The sequence below is a fragment of the Elgaria multicarinata genome, chromosome 5 (genome assembly GCF_023053635.1).
Source record: "Elgaria multicarinata webbii isolate HBS135686 ecotype San Diego chromosome 5, rElgMul1.1.pri, whole genome shotgun sequence".
Classification (NCBI taxonomy): Eukaryota; Metazoa; Chordata; class Lepidosauria; order Squamata; family Anguidae; genus Elgaria; species Elgaria multicarinata.
This window is the reverse complement of record NC_086175.1, coordinates 46226580-46239827: the sequence shown is the minus strand read 5'-3', so window position 1 is coordinate 46239827 and position 13248 is coordinate 46226580. Positions and strand designations below refer to the sequence as shown.

The 13248-nt window shown below is 40.2% G+C and overlaps 1 protein-coding gene across 1 annotated transcript in view; it reads left to right on the top strand.

Annotated features, from left to right (window-relative positions):
* Nucleotides 1–13248, top strand: part of TMEM131 (transmembrane protein 131) — a 98152-nt gene that overhangs the window by 71897 nt on the left and 13007 nt on the right. Inside the window, exons 26-32 of the mRNA XM_063126291.1 lie at nt 615–766; nt 1800–1942; nt 2172–2358; nt 5614–5799; nt 7267–7425; nt 7867–8456; nt 12358–12533. Of these exons, the coding sequence (XP_062982361.1) occupies nt 615–766; nt 1800–1942; nt 2172–2358; nt 5614–5799; nt 7267–7425; nt 7867–8456; nt 12358–12533 (1593 nt within the window). The remainder of the gene's footprint in view (nt 1–614; nt 767–1799; nt 1943–2171; nt 2359–5613; nt 5800–7266; nt 7426–7866; nt 8457–12357; nt 12534–13248) is intronic.

Here is a 13248-nt window from a genome sequence, read left to right as displayed (position 1 = left end):
AACCGTGGTTTAATGTTATGTTCAAACTAAGCCACCGTGCTGCTAGTGCTGTTGCTGAACACCTAAGCATAAACTCAAGTGCTAAATGGAGCTTTGTAGAGTTTGGAATTGCATATGTCATATTCTACTCCTGCCCATGCTTATAGCTAGGATTTGGGCCTGTGTCTATTGCTTTCGATTTAGACTCTTTATCTCCTTGAAAGGACCTTTGCTTGAAGAATGAAGTACAGTAGCAAATCCTCTTCTTACCCTTGCCTTCTAGACACTGGGGTGTTCTCCCTCTCCATCCACTAAGGAGAGTCTCTTTTGAAGAGAAACATATCTCTGCTAATGTGTTCTCTTAGCCCGGCTGCTGGCTCAAGGATCCTGAGAGTTGAAGTCCAACCATCTGGCGGGCAAGAGGTTGGGGAAGGCTTCTTTAGCTGCTCTCTCCCCATCTAAATTTAGATTTGTAAACTCCTTAGGGTAGAGGCCCCATCTCTTGCTCTACAGAGTGTCATATACTTACAGATTTGCTTTTCAAATTAAAGCTTTTAAATATGTAGTATTTCACAAAATTATGATCTAGGTATGTGTGAGAATTATACAAATTTGATTTATCTCCCTCTTTCAAGGGCCAGGCATTGCAGAGCTCCACAGGATTTGCAGAGGGGTTTTCTCGGCAATCAGTTTTAAATGTGATTTTAAAGCCTGGTGAGAGAAAAACTGTCAAAGTAAAATTTACTCCAGTTCTTAATAAAACAGTTTCATCACTAATAATTATCAGGTACAGTATGTCTTCTGAATTGAGTTAATGGGAATATATCATCTCAATTTAGAGCTACACTTTTTCAGATGTCCACAATAGATGTTGCCTGGTAGCTTTCAAGATGAACTGTAGTGATTTTGTGGTCATGTATGAAGTCATGCAAAATATTATGTTCTGTATAAATTTATGCAAATACACATTGGATTTAAGGCCAGTTCCTATAAATGGCTACCTCCACAGGATCATCTAGAATGCTGCTGTATTACAAACTCTAACTCTGTCTACCCAACCACAAGATCATCTCTATGAGTTTGTGGAGCCAGAAGCAGGATACCACTCCAGCTAGAATTTAAGTTTATTAACGTATTACTGTATGGAGGGATCATTGTATGAACAGCCACAGCCACATTTTAACTGGACAATGGCCACCTTGATTTGAGTGATCATGGCTCTTTTCTTCAAGCCTCTGATTAGACAATTTGCAATGGGTGACTATGTCACCCTTATGTTGAAGTACAATCTCTGTCTTCATGTAGTTTGCAAGTTCACCATGCTCAGAGTAAGAGCTGCCAGCTGTATGAATGAGACTTGGGTTTATATAAATACTAATAAGATTAAAATGGTCGAAGATGTTCAACAATATTTAGGCTAGAATCCAAAAAGCTACTTCGGGTGTACCTAAAGACTTGTGCTGCTCAGTGGGAGTTGTGCTGCTCAGTGGGAGTTGTGAGAGATTTCTTTGAACAGCAGACTCCAGTATAGTATCACAAAATGTTTTGAGACTTTCATAAAGTTCCAGAAGTGGGTTTCTCCTGCAGCAAGTGCTGTAGTTCAGAAAACTTAGCAAAATAAAATCTTGCCTATCGTTTTGGATTCTGGCCTTAACCTCCATAGTTAATGCATGGTAATTTGAATTTTATTAATAACTTCAGGAAATTAGTGTTATAGCTTTTACCCAAGGGATCAGGTTTATATTTGTGGAGCAGAGTAAGAAGATATAGTTAAAATAATATAATTTCATAATTATTCTTTCTACTTTGTTTCTCTATAGAAATAATTTGACTGTAATAGATGCTATAATGGTTAAAGGACAAGGAACAACCGAGAACATGAGGGTTGCAGGCAAACCACCTGGGCTGGGAAGTTCCTTACGCTTTAAAATCACTGAAGCATTACTAAAAGACTGTACTGAAAGTGAGTATTTTATGGTGAAAGATCTACTGACTCCAGGCATCAAATCCCATGCGACACTGAGACTAGACAGTCTCATTTAATTTTTTAAAAGGAAGAATGAAAAAAGAGAAAGTAACCACAATGGCTTTATAAAAGAACAATTGAGTTATATGTAGATGCCTTCCTTTGTTAAAGTAATAATTACATTTTATTAATCTAATCGTAATTGCTTTTGTTCCCTTTTCTTCAGAAACTAAATTAAAGGAACCAAATTTTACGCTGAAAAGAACATTCAAAGTGGAGAACACAGGGCAGCTTCAAGTCAATATAAAATCCATGGAAATCAGTGGCTATTTATGTGAAGGATATGGATTTAAAGTAGTTAACTGTCAAGAATTTGCACTAAGTGCCAATGCCTCTAAAGACATTGTCATATTGTAAGTTGTCTTTTGCTAAAGACTGGTACTAGTTTCAACTTACTGGAGAGGCAGGCTGAAGTTCTTGTACCTACGACTGTGTGTAAACAGGCACTACAAAATTCTTTACATAGCTTCTTCTGTACATATGAAACTAGTAAAAAACTCTTTTCCCTTTCATTTATTCATTTCATTCATTACATACATTTCTATACCACCCAGTAGCAGAAGCTGGGTAAATAAAAAAGTCTTCACCTGGCACTGGAAAGAACATAATGTCAGCGCCAAGTGACCCTCTCTGGGAAGCTCATTCCATAACTGGAATGCCACAGCAGAAAAGACCTTTGTAGCCACCCACCTGACTTCCTTTTGCAGGGGCTCCTGGATAAGGGCAACTGAAAATGATAACTTAGGGTCTGGGCAGCTACATAAAGAAAGAGATAATATTTCAGGTAACCGAGATGTTTAGAGCTTTGAATGTTAATACCAGCACTTTGAATCAGCCCCAGACATGAACTGGTGGCCAGTGCTGATGGAAAAGTACTGGCATAATATGATCATGTTGGCCAGTCCCCATTAACTATCTCACTGTCCTATTTTGGACCAGCTGAAGTTTCTGGGCTGTTTTCAAAGGCAGCCCCACATATAATGCATTGCAGTAATCCAGATGAGACATCAGAGCATAGATAACTGTATCCAGGGTATCTCTGTCCAGATAAGGATGTAGTTGGTATATCAGCCTAAGCTAATAAAAGGTGCTCCATGTCACTGAGTCCACCTGTGCCTCCTGTGACAGTCCTTGATCCAACATCACCCCCAAGCCATGAACCTCATCCTTTCGGGGGGAGTGCAGTTCCCTCTAGTGCAGGTTGAAGATCTCTTAGCTGAGTAGACAAACCACCCACTAACAGTGCCTCTGTCTTGTCTAGATTGTGTCTAAGTTTATTGGCTCTCGTCCTGTCCATTACCGTGCCCAGGCACTGATTCAGAACTGCCACTTCCTCACCTGAATTTGATGAAAAAGAGAGAGAGATGGGTGTCATCCGCATATTGATAACACCTGAGCCCACACCTCCAGATAACCACACCCCAGCAGTTTCATATAGATGTTAAACTGCATGGAGGATAGAATAGAGCCCCGAGGAACCCTATAGTATAGCTGCCAAGGCACAGAGCAAAAATTCCCTACCACCTTCTGGAATCAGTCATCCAAGTAGGATTAGAACCATTGCAGCACAGTGCTTCCAACTCCTAGCCCAGACAACATATCCAGAAGGATACCATGGTCGATGGTATAAAGCGACACTGAGAGAATCAACAGGGTGTCCTTCTCCCGGCAAAAATATCCCACAGGGTGACCAAGACAGTTTCTATTCCAAAACCAAAACTTAAGCCAATCGAAAATTCACATTACCTTTTCAGAAGACATTTTATTAAAGTGCTTCCATTGCAAAGGTACTACATATACTCAAAGTTATGGGAAATTACTTGATTCCATATTCCATATTTTGTGTATTTTTAATGTTCACTGTTTTTAACTTTTGTAAACCGCCCAGAGAGCTTCAGCTATGGGGCAATATATAGATGATGATGATGATGATAATAATAATACCGTATTTCTTCGATTGTAAGACACCATCGATTGTAAGACGCACACTAATTTCAGTATCACCAACAGGAAAAAAAAACCTAAGACACACCCGCGATTCAAAGATGCACCCCATTTTTAGAGATGTTTATATGGGGGGAAAAGTGTGTCTTAGAATCGAAGAAATAGGGTAATAATAATAATAATAATAATAATAATAATAATTCATTTTATTGCAAAGGGTTTAAAAAATATTGAAACTCAAATCTATATGCTAAGACCGCTCTCAAATCTCTTGTGCTCGCATTTATGTAGCCAAAACAGCAACGCCCAAACATGAGGGAGTTATCAGAAGACCCCAAGCTTTGCTGAAGTATAAAATACCTTTCGGGGGGGAACTAATGGGGAGCCCCCCAAAGCAATACCCCAATGAGGACTGAGAGCATACTCAGTGACTGTGGAATTTTGATGTGGGGGGTGAGGAGGAAAACCAGGTGGAAGAGGGAATGGCATGGCTGCAGTCCTGAACAAGGAACGATCTGCACCTCTTTGTTGGCGGTCCCACTTGTATTTTATATTTTCTGTCATATTAAGGAACACATATTAAGGAACATTGTGTATATTAATAGATTAGGTCTGCTATCCCAAGAGTCCACATGCACCCAGTGGGACTTCTCTTCTTTGAACAGATGGTCTCCATGTGTCATTACATACTGTTCTTGGCGTTTCAGTTCAGTTTCAAAAGCAGTTTTCAATTTGGTATGGGGTCGCTGCTGAAGGGTTGAGGACTTTAAAGCTCTCTCGCTCAAAGGAGTAGTTCCAAATATCTTTGAATCCTAGCCAATGTTGTCTTCCCTATTAATACCATTATCTATTTGCAGTGTTGGGCTAGCAATATAGGGCAAATCTGATTGTTACCCATTTTTAAGTTTTCCAATAAAGGATATATTAGTGAATTTGTTGCAGTTACCATTTCTCTTGATAGTAGAGTGTGACCCTCAGTACTGCAAGTTTACTATTTATGCATTATGATCATTTGTGGTAGCATCAAGGGATGGCTTGCATGTGTGAATCATCCATTATACATCAATTCTTGCAGACTGAACTTTCATACTGCAGAATCGACACAATTCAACTTTTGTATTTTGGATGATAGTCATAAAGTGATGTACATGCATTTTATGGGCTGGGTCCCACAACTGAAGTCATCAATTTAACCTACTAGTGGGTGAGCCTTGTCACAACCTGATTCAGAATGGGTTTGAGTAAACTACTAATTTTTCTAAATCAATTTAAATAAAATCTTGTTTCCTTAATGATTGGGAACAGGGTTGGGCCTAGAAGTTTCACTACCCTTTTCCTTTTCTCAAACTTATGTGGTGGTGGCAGGAACAACTGACATTGGTCCTCTAGTCTAGTAGGCCCTAGAAGGAATCCGGATGTGTGGGAATTAAATTGCTCTTGGTTTCTGGTTGGACAATTCCAGAGTACATTGAGTTCAAGTAATAACTGATATTATCACAGATGCCTTTTTCGTTGTTATCTAACCAGAGAAGATGATGTTGAATCCTAGGAAGGCTATAATTTAACCTGAACGTGTGAAGCTCACAGCATGTCAGCTTATACTAGTTACTGGTGTAAATGGTATATCCTGGATAAATATAACAATCCTTCTTTATTCTTAACAGGTTTACACCAGATTTTACTACTTCCAGAGTCATTCGTGAACTGAAGCTAACCACAGCAGGAGGCTCTGAATTTATATTCATATTAAATGCATCACTTCCCTATCATATGTTAGCAACTTGTGCAGAAGCCCTTCCCAGGCCCAACTGGGAGCTGCTACTGTACATAGTAGTCTCAGGAATAATGAGGTACTGTGCATAATTTTCTAATACCTTGTTTATATCTGCATGATTTGCTGCTATTTCTGAGCCCCATTTCTGATGAGCATGAATAAGATATCTTTTCTAAAGGATAGATAGTGCTTGTTACTCTTGCTCTAGTGCTAGTAACCATGATATGCACAGGAATCAATATTTTTTAGATTAGCATCTTGAACACTGAAGCAGGCTTCTAGTCCACTACTAACTTGGAAACAGATAGTAACCATCCACATACACACTGTTCTGTTTTCAGAGCTTAATTAGACTTGGATGTATTGATTTCCCATAACTGCACTTGCTGATGCATCCCAGAAAAACAGCAGAAAACAGTTGTTAATAATGATGAAAGTTGGCATTTTATCTGAATAAACTCATTAGCCCCTGTTGCGCAACAATCTGCACTGGATTCTAATGACTAAAGAATGCCAAGCCTCTCACAGACATGAGAATTTGTTGATAGTTGCAACATGTGATATGCCAGTAGCTGTGCTAGTAGCTGTTGGGGGTGCCTATGCCAAGCATGGAGGCAAATAATAGTTGGTCTTAAGGGAAAATTGAGGAAACAGACAATTTATTACTTTCATAACTTTTAACAAATGATCTAGAAAGCAATTGGGACAGGATTCAGTGGGAGATTTCATTTCTTACTGCATATCCCATTTCAGCAGACACAGTTAGCCTGGAAGCTCCTGGGAGAAACCGATCCTAAATTGGGCTCTACTTGCTGAGTGATAACACTTTCTCTGCTGGGAGTCCCCTCTCTTAGGAATTCATATTTCTGGGCAGCTTGCCAGTACTCTAGGTCTAATGACTCACAATTTGTATTTGTGTTGCTGCTTTTCCATACCATATTTTATTCTTTTTTTAAAAAAAATTATATTGTGAATATCAACAAAACAAAAAATACATCGTGAAAACAAAAAAACCCTCATACATTACGTGTATAAGATTATTGTCATTTTCCATCATGTATACCATTCATTTAAAAAAAAAAAAGGGAGAGAGTTATTCAAAGAAATTTCAAGAAAAGCAGACCAGATATCCATGTATTTAGCCACTTGCAAGTTACGTCTATATAACACCTATTTAAAAGTTGATAATGTTATTAGGTCCTCGATCCATTGCATTATGGGAGGTATGGATTTGTCCTTCCAATGTGATAGTATAAGTCTTTCAGCTGTCATAAGGGCTCTGAAGATCCATTCTTGTTTTTGACAACCAAACTGTCTAAGCTAAGTTTTTTAATTGCATATCTAATAATAGGTGCACATGCACATTAATTATGTAGTATGTAAATTACTGATACTACGCTTATCTCTCTACCAGCATGGTGGGGTTTTATGGTTTTTATAGGTGGGAATGGTATTCTTGATTTGTCAGTAAGAGACAGGGTCGCTTGTATCTTCAGATGTTTAGCCCTAAGATGTTAAAACCACCGATGCCTGCCTTTTGCAGTGTGCTCTTCCTTCTGGTAATTGGAACAGCCTATTTAGAAGCTCAAGGAATTTGGGAGCCATTCAGAAGACGCCTGTCGTTTGAGGCATCCAATCCTCCCTTTGATATGGGAAGGCCATTTGATCTCAGGAGAATAGTTGGAATTTCATCTGATGGAAAGTAAGTCTTTACTTACGAAGTGGTTTTTTGTGAAGTAGCGTTTCTCACCAGTATAGGTTGACTTTATAAAGGCGCCTGCTAGGGTTACAATAACTTTATCATATCAAAAATATAGCAAAGATGTCTATAGAATTTAAAATGACTGGTGAGGATTGATAATTCAGGCTATATTATCTTCTCAAATACATGAGAAAGAATAGGTTCTCAACTTAAAACTACAACATCAGTTGCAAGCAAACATGTTGTTGGTTTTAAAAAATGTTGTACTTTATATTATACTAAATTAACAAATACTTCATAGAATTGCTTCGTACGTTACTTTTTGTACTCTTTTTGTACATTAAAGATTACCAGTGTGTTTTGCTAAACAGGTTGGTAACTGTGTAGCTACATCTTAAACATTAGGTCTGTAAGTCTTAAATATATTTTCTGTGTTTCCAGCTTGAATGCACTCGGATCAGATTCTAATCACAGCTCTTCCAGAGGAATCTATGGACCTGGAGGTTCATCACGATCCAATGCAGGAAGTCATAAGCAATGCATCTCAACAATAAACCTGCACAGCAATAGAAATTCAGTCGAAGTTGACAGTGTGAAATTTAAAAACAGTTCAACTATTTCCAGCAGGACTTCCATGCAGGCAGGTTCTGCACAGTCAGCAAACAGAGCAGGTTCCCTCTTCCTGGACTCAAGTGCTGCAACTCAGATTCATGCAGTAGGCAGAAAGTCCAAGGGTGCAAAGCAAAATCTGCAACCACACCAGCAGCATGCTCCAGTCTTACTAGAGCAGCACTTATCACAGCCACCAGCAGTGCCTCAGCAACAAGAGCAGCAGAATGAGAATTCCCTGCCACAGTCACAGCATCTTACTCCTTCACATTCAGAATGTGCCGGCAACACAAGGCACAGTTCAGAGGACTCTGATATTGCCACTCTTATAGAAACAATGGATAAAGACTTTGATCATCCAGAATTGCCTTCCCCAGATGTGTTTACAGAGCAGCCCCCATCTCCAGTAGCAAAAAACAAAGGTAATAAATTTCTACTTCACCTGATTAACTCTATTTTACGAATAAATGTGTCTGCATGTAAAGTTGTAGTTAGTGAGAGAAATTCCTAAGTAAAGAAATGCGCTCTCTCACATCCATTTTCTCCTTGAACAGGGCTGCACCAGGGTTGACTGGGCCCTGGGCAAGTGCCCTCCACCTGGCTTGCCAGCACCTTCCTGGGGAGGGGGGACACTCCCAAGTTTACTCAGGGGGCAGATGGTGATGGGCAGCAGTGGTATAAAGTGAAGGAAACAACTGAAGGCACTGAAAGCAACGCAGCAGTAGTTGCCCAGTACGTCTTGTGCCCAGTACTGTAAAAAGAAGTGCTGGGCTAGGCAGCTGCAGCTTTCTTCCTTAACTCCAATGTGACTAGACCTCACCCTCAATGTATACATCGGAGGTGGAACCTAGATGCATTGGGGATAAGGAAGGAAAAAGTAGCAGCTGCCTAGCCTGGCACGTCTCTTTATAAAAATGTAAAGTTTTTTTTTTTAAATGGGGTGCAGTATCTGATGTAATAGGGCTGATATTTGCTGACACTGCGCCTGAATACAGTCCAATTAGAGTAGCTCTACTCTTCATGAAGCAATCATGTTTACTGCAGATTCATCAGTAAAAAAAATTATATATTTAAAGATGTAGACCCAAAGTACTTTTAAGACCAAAGTACATGACAGAAAATAAATGAGGCATATTCAGAGTTGTCCACAGAGGAATTGTGGAATAGTCTTAAATAAAGGTTAGGAGCATATTACAAGCATTTTCCTGTGGTTGAGTTTGTAACCAGTGCATCAGTGTAAGTACATGAAGCTTATTCTCTCATTCTGTGCCTAAGGATCGCTTCTCACATTATAATTTGGATTTGAAGCCAATTTTCTTCCACAAACCATGAGTCCCACAGATTCCATTGTGCAAGTGGGACCCACTGCTCATATGAAGGAGATTTAGTGCTTCCTAGAGGAAGCCCCAAAACAAGCAGAATCGACAGTTGGATTCTGGCCTTGGTGTATTCCTGCCAGTGGTATAGTGGTACATTCTGAAGTGCAGGAAGTCATCATGATTGTGTATATTACACACATGTGTATTTCCTCTCACTCCTTTACACACACACACACACACCCCAAAGAGCAGCAGTACACAGTGTAACACCCAATTTATTAGTAACAGCATGGCTGCAGTCCCGTGCATAGTTACCTGGGCATGAATTCTATTTAACACGGTGGTCCTTGCTTCTGACTGCATAGGTTCAATCTGCAAAACACATTGAGCTCTAACAAAGAAAAAGAAAGAGGTATTCAGCCTCTGTCTATTTATTTGCTTTATTCTCTGACTTTGTCTGTGCTAATCTGTCACAAACAATAGGAAGACCTGAAAGCCTTATTATCACCTCATTTATCTACCATAGCATGGAGCATCTGTCAATTACTTTGGCACACTGACAGATGATGTCACTGCCCCCATCCCCCCTGCCACTATGCTACTAGTTCCTGAACATAACTGCTGTTTAGTAAAATTATTTATTTATTTATTTATTTATTTATTACATTTCTATACCGCCCAATAGCTGGAGCTCTCTGGGCGGTTCTTTGTATCTTTGAAGTAGTTTGTAGCTCTCTACTTTCCAGGAGGATATGAATGTGTGTGGAATCTTTGGCATATTCATGTCAAGCCCCATGCACATGATAGTTTTAATCATGGGAGCACTAATGTGTCAAACTGCTTTGCATCCTAAATTTCACCCAGATAGTGTTTTCAGTCAGTATATACAGTAAACCATTTTAGCCCAGCCTTTCCCAGCGTGGTGCACTCCAGAAGTCTTAGACTTCAACTCTCATCAGAACCATCCACCACGGCTGATGGTGAGGAATCTTGAGCTGTAGTCCAAAACGTCAGCTGGGGGTGGCTGAGCTAAATGGATCTCCCAGGTACTGCATTCCAAAGCCGATAATAGCAACAGAGAAAGCCCTCTCCAATGCTCCTGCCGAATGCACTTCAATTATGCACTTCATACATCAGGGCCTCTCTCAGTGACCTCAAGAGAGCGGACAGGTTCATATAGTAGAACACAGTCCTTTAAATATCATGGTCCTAACCCATTTAGGACTTTAAACCAGCACTTTGAATTAGAACCAGAAATAAACCAGCAGCTAGTGAAGGTTGACTAACAAAGGAATTGCATGCTTTTGATAACTGACTTCATTCAAAAGCCTTGCAGCAGCATTCTACCACTATCTGAAGTTTCCAGATACTCTTGAAAGGTGCAGTCCCAAGTATAGCATTTGCAATAATCTAATCATGATTAAACTAAGTCATGGGTGACTCTGTGGTCAGAACCATCTTCTCCAGAAATAGGCACAACTGGCTGATCAGCCTCAGCTGGGGAAAAGTACTCCTGTTTACAGCAAACGTCTGTGCTCTATGTAGGTGTGTGCCTGCACACAACCAGGGCTGAAGTGGGGATGGGGGGACACCCTCCAATGCCTCCATGTGCCCAGTTGCCACTGAGAGCCGTGAAGGTCTGAAGAGGGCTTTGTGAGCTTGTTTGACTGAATGTCATGATTGGGAACCCCGAGAAGGCAGCGTTCTTGATCACGGGAGCTTTGTAAGCACTTTCAGCCAAACACACTCATAAAACCCACTTCAGACCTAGTGCACAAAGATCTTTAAGGCAGCCAGGGGCACAGAGCCATTTGGGGATGGAGCTTGCTTGCAGTTTGTTCCTACTTTAGGTCTATACCTGTGCAGGCGAATGCCTGCCTGGGCCTTTAATCACCCAGGAGGAATGCTGGGTCCAGGAGCACTTCCAGGCTCCACCCCTGTTTCTTCAAGGGGAGTGCAACCCCATCCAAAACAAGCTGCAAGCTTCAGTTTATTCATCCTCATCCGGTCCTTAACTAGCTGCAGACAATGAATTGGAATCTCCATATGCCCGGATTCAGATGGAAAGGGGAGAGGGGGGTGGGAGAGAGAGAGAGCTGAATGTCATCAGCATACCTAAATAACTACATGAAATATTGGGGTTTGGATTTTACTGATCTGAATCACATGTGCATGAGTGCCTGGAACCACATGCAAACTGGGATGTTGGGCATGTTCTTCAGTGTTCCGTATGGCAGCTTGCAGCATCACACCACTTTTTGTACTCAGTCTGTCTTAAACAGCTGTTTGCACTGTGTGCTGCTGCGCAGAGATAAGGGAGAGACCTTCAAGATTCTTGAGTGCTCCTGGGCCATTTTTACACGCTTTGTTGATTCCTGTATATTGCACTTTTAATGTAAATTTTTATCATAATGTGGAGTAATATTACCTGAGCCAGCATTTGGTCTTGGCCTTAACAAACTGAGTAGCCTTTTTTTTTTTTTATCAGATCAACATGTTACAGAATTTTGGAGAACATTTAAATTTATCTGACATCTGTTACTATTTAAAAATGATTCAAGGAAAATACATATTGTAAAGATTGGATTTTTAAGGTTACATTGCCTTGGCAATATCAGTAATATTCTGGTTGTGCAATACTTGGCCAGCTTTTAGTTATTTGCCAACATACTATAGTTAGAAATCTTAGAAAAAATATAGATATACCTCAATGGCCACTATCCGAAAAGCATAATAAGGTGTATGAAACCCATTCGACTTTAGATTTGACACCACTGACATTGGAATACTATGAAATGAGGAAGTGAGACTAATACAAATTGAATCTTGTGTGAAGAGGTGCAGTTGATTATACTAGAGCAATTCCTATCCTTCAATGTAGTTCATGTAGGCAATGTTCCTTATGGATCATATCCCAGGAAAATCATAGTTCTGGAAGTATGCAGTTCACTGAGTTATCACAGATCACAGCTGTTGCTAATTAGAAGCTGTCTTCATCACCCAGGGAAAGGAAAACAATTTCAACGCAAATCTAAGCCCCAGAAAAAGCGGGAAGAAAAAGAGCGAAGAGGAAAGGGAAAGCAACAAGAGGATGAACTGAAAGACTCTTTAGCAGATGACGACAGTTCCTCGACAACCACAGAAACCTCCAACCCAGATACAGAAGCACTTCTGAAAGAGGTAGAGAACCGTAAAAGGGGATGGCATATGGAAGTGTGCTGGATAGAAGGAAGGCGAAGACAGAATTTTGTCTGTCCGATAAATTTTTAAAAGTAACTGTCCACGTTGGTACATTTGTTTGCATAGTGTACTAATGCTGTATGCGTTAGTATAGTTAAAACACTATGCCAGTTGCTGAGGAAGATGTACAGGAGGGTGCTACAATTGTCCTTGTGTCCTGTGTGAAGTCTTTCTATAGCCATCTACGTGACCACTGTGAGAACAGAATGCTGGGTTAGATGATCCAGCATGGTTCTTCTTATGTTCTTAGGTGCATACCTTTTATATACCTGAATTTGCCACAATATTTAATTATTCTCCTGGAAGGGATGCAGTTTGGCACACATGCTGAAGCTATGCAAAAGCATTTCTGGTCACAGCTGCCATCTGACTATTTAGGAGCAAGACTGGGTCTAGGACCACTCAAGCTGTGAACTTGGGGAGTTGCACCTCCATCCAAAGCTGACTGTACATCTATTCCCAGATAGCTCTCCTACTGACCAAAAGTATCTCTGTCTTGTTTGAGCAGAGTTTTACCTTGTTAGCCTACAGTAGCCCATCATTTACTTCAGACAAGTGTTTGGGACCTTTACCGCATCCCTGGAATCTGATGGAAAGAAAACAGCTTGGTTATATTTGCAATACTTGGTTATATTTCCAATCATACCCCAAAACT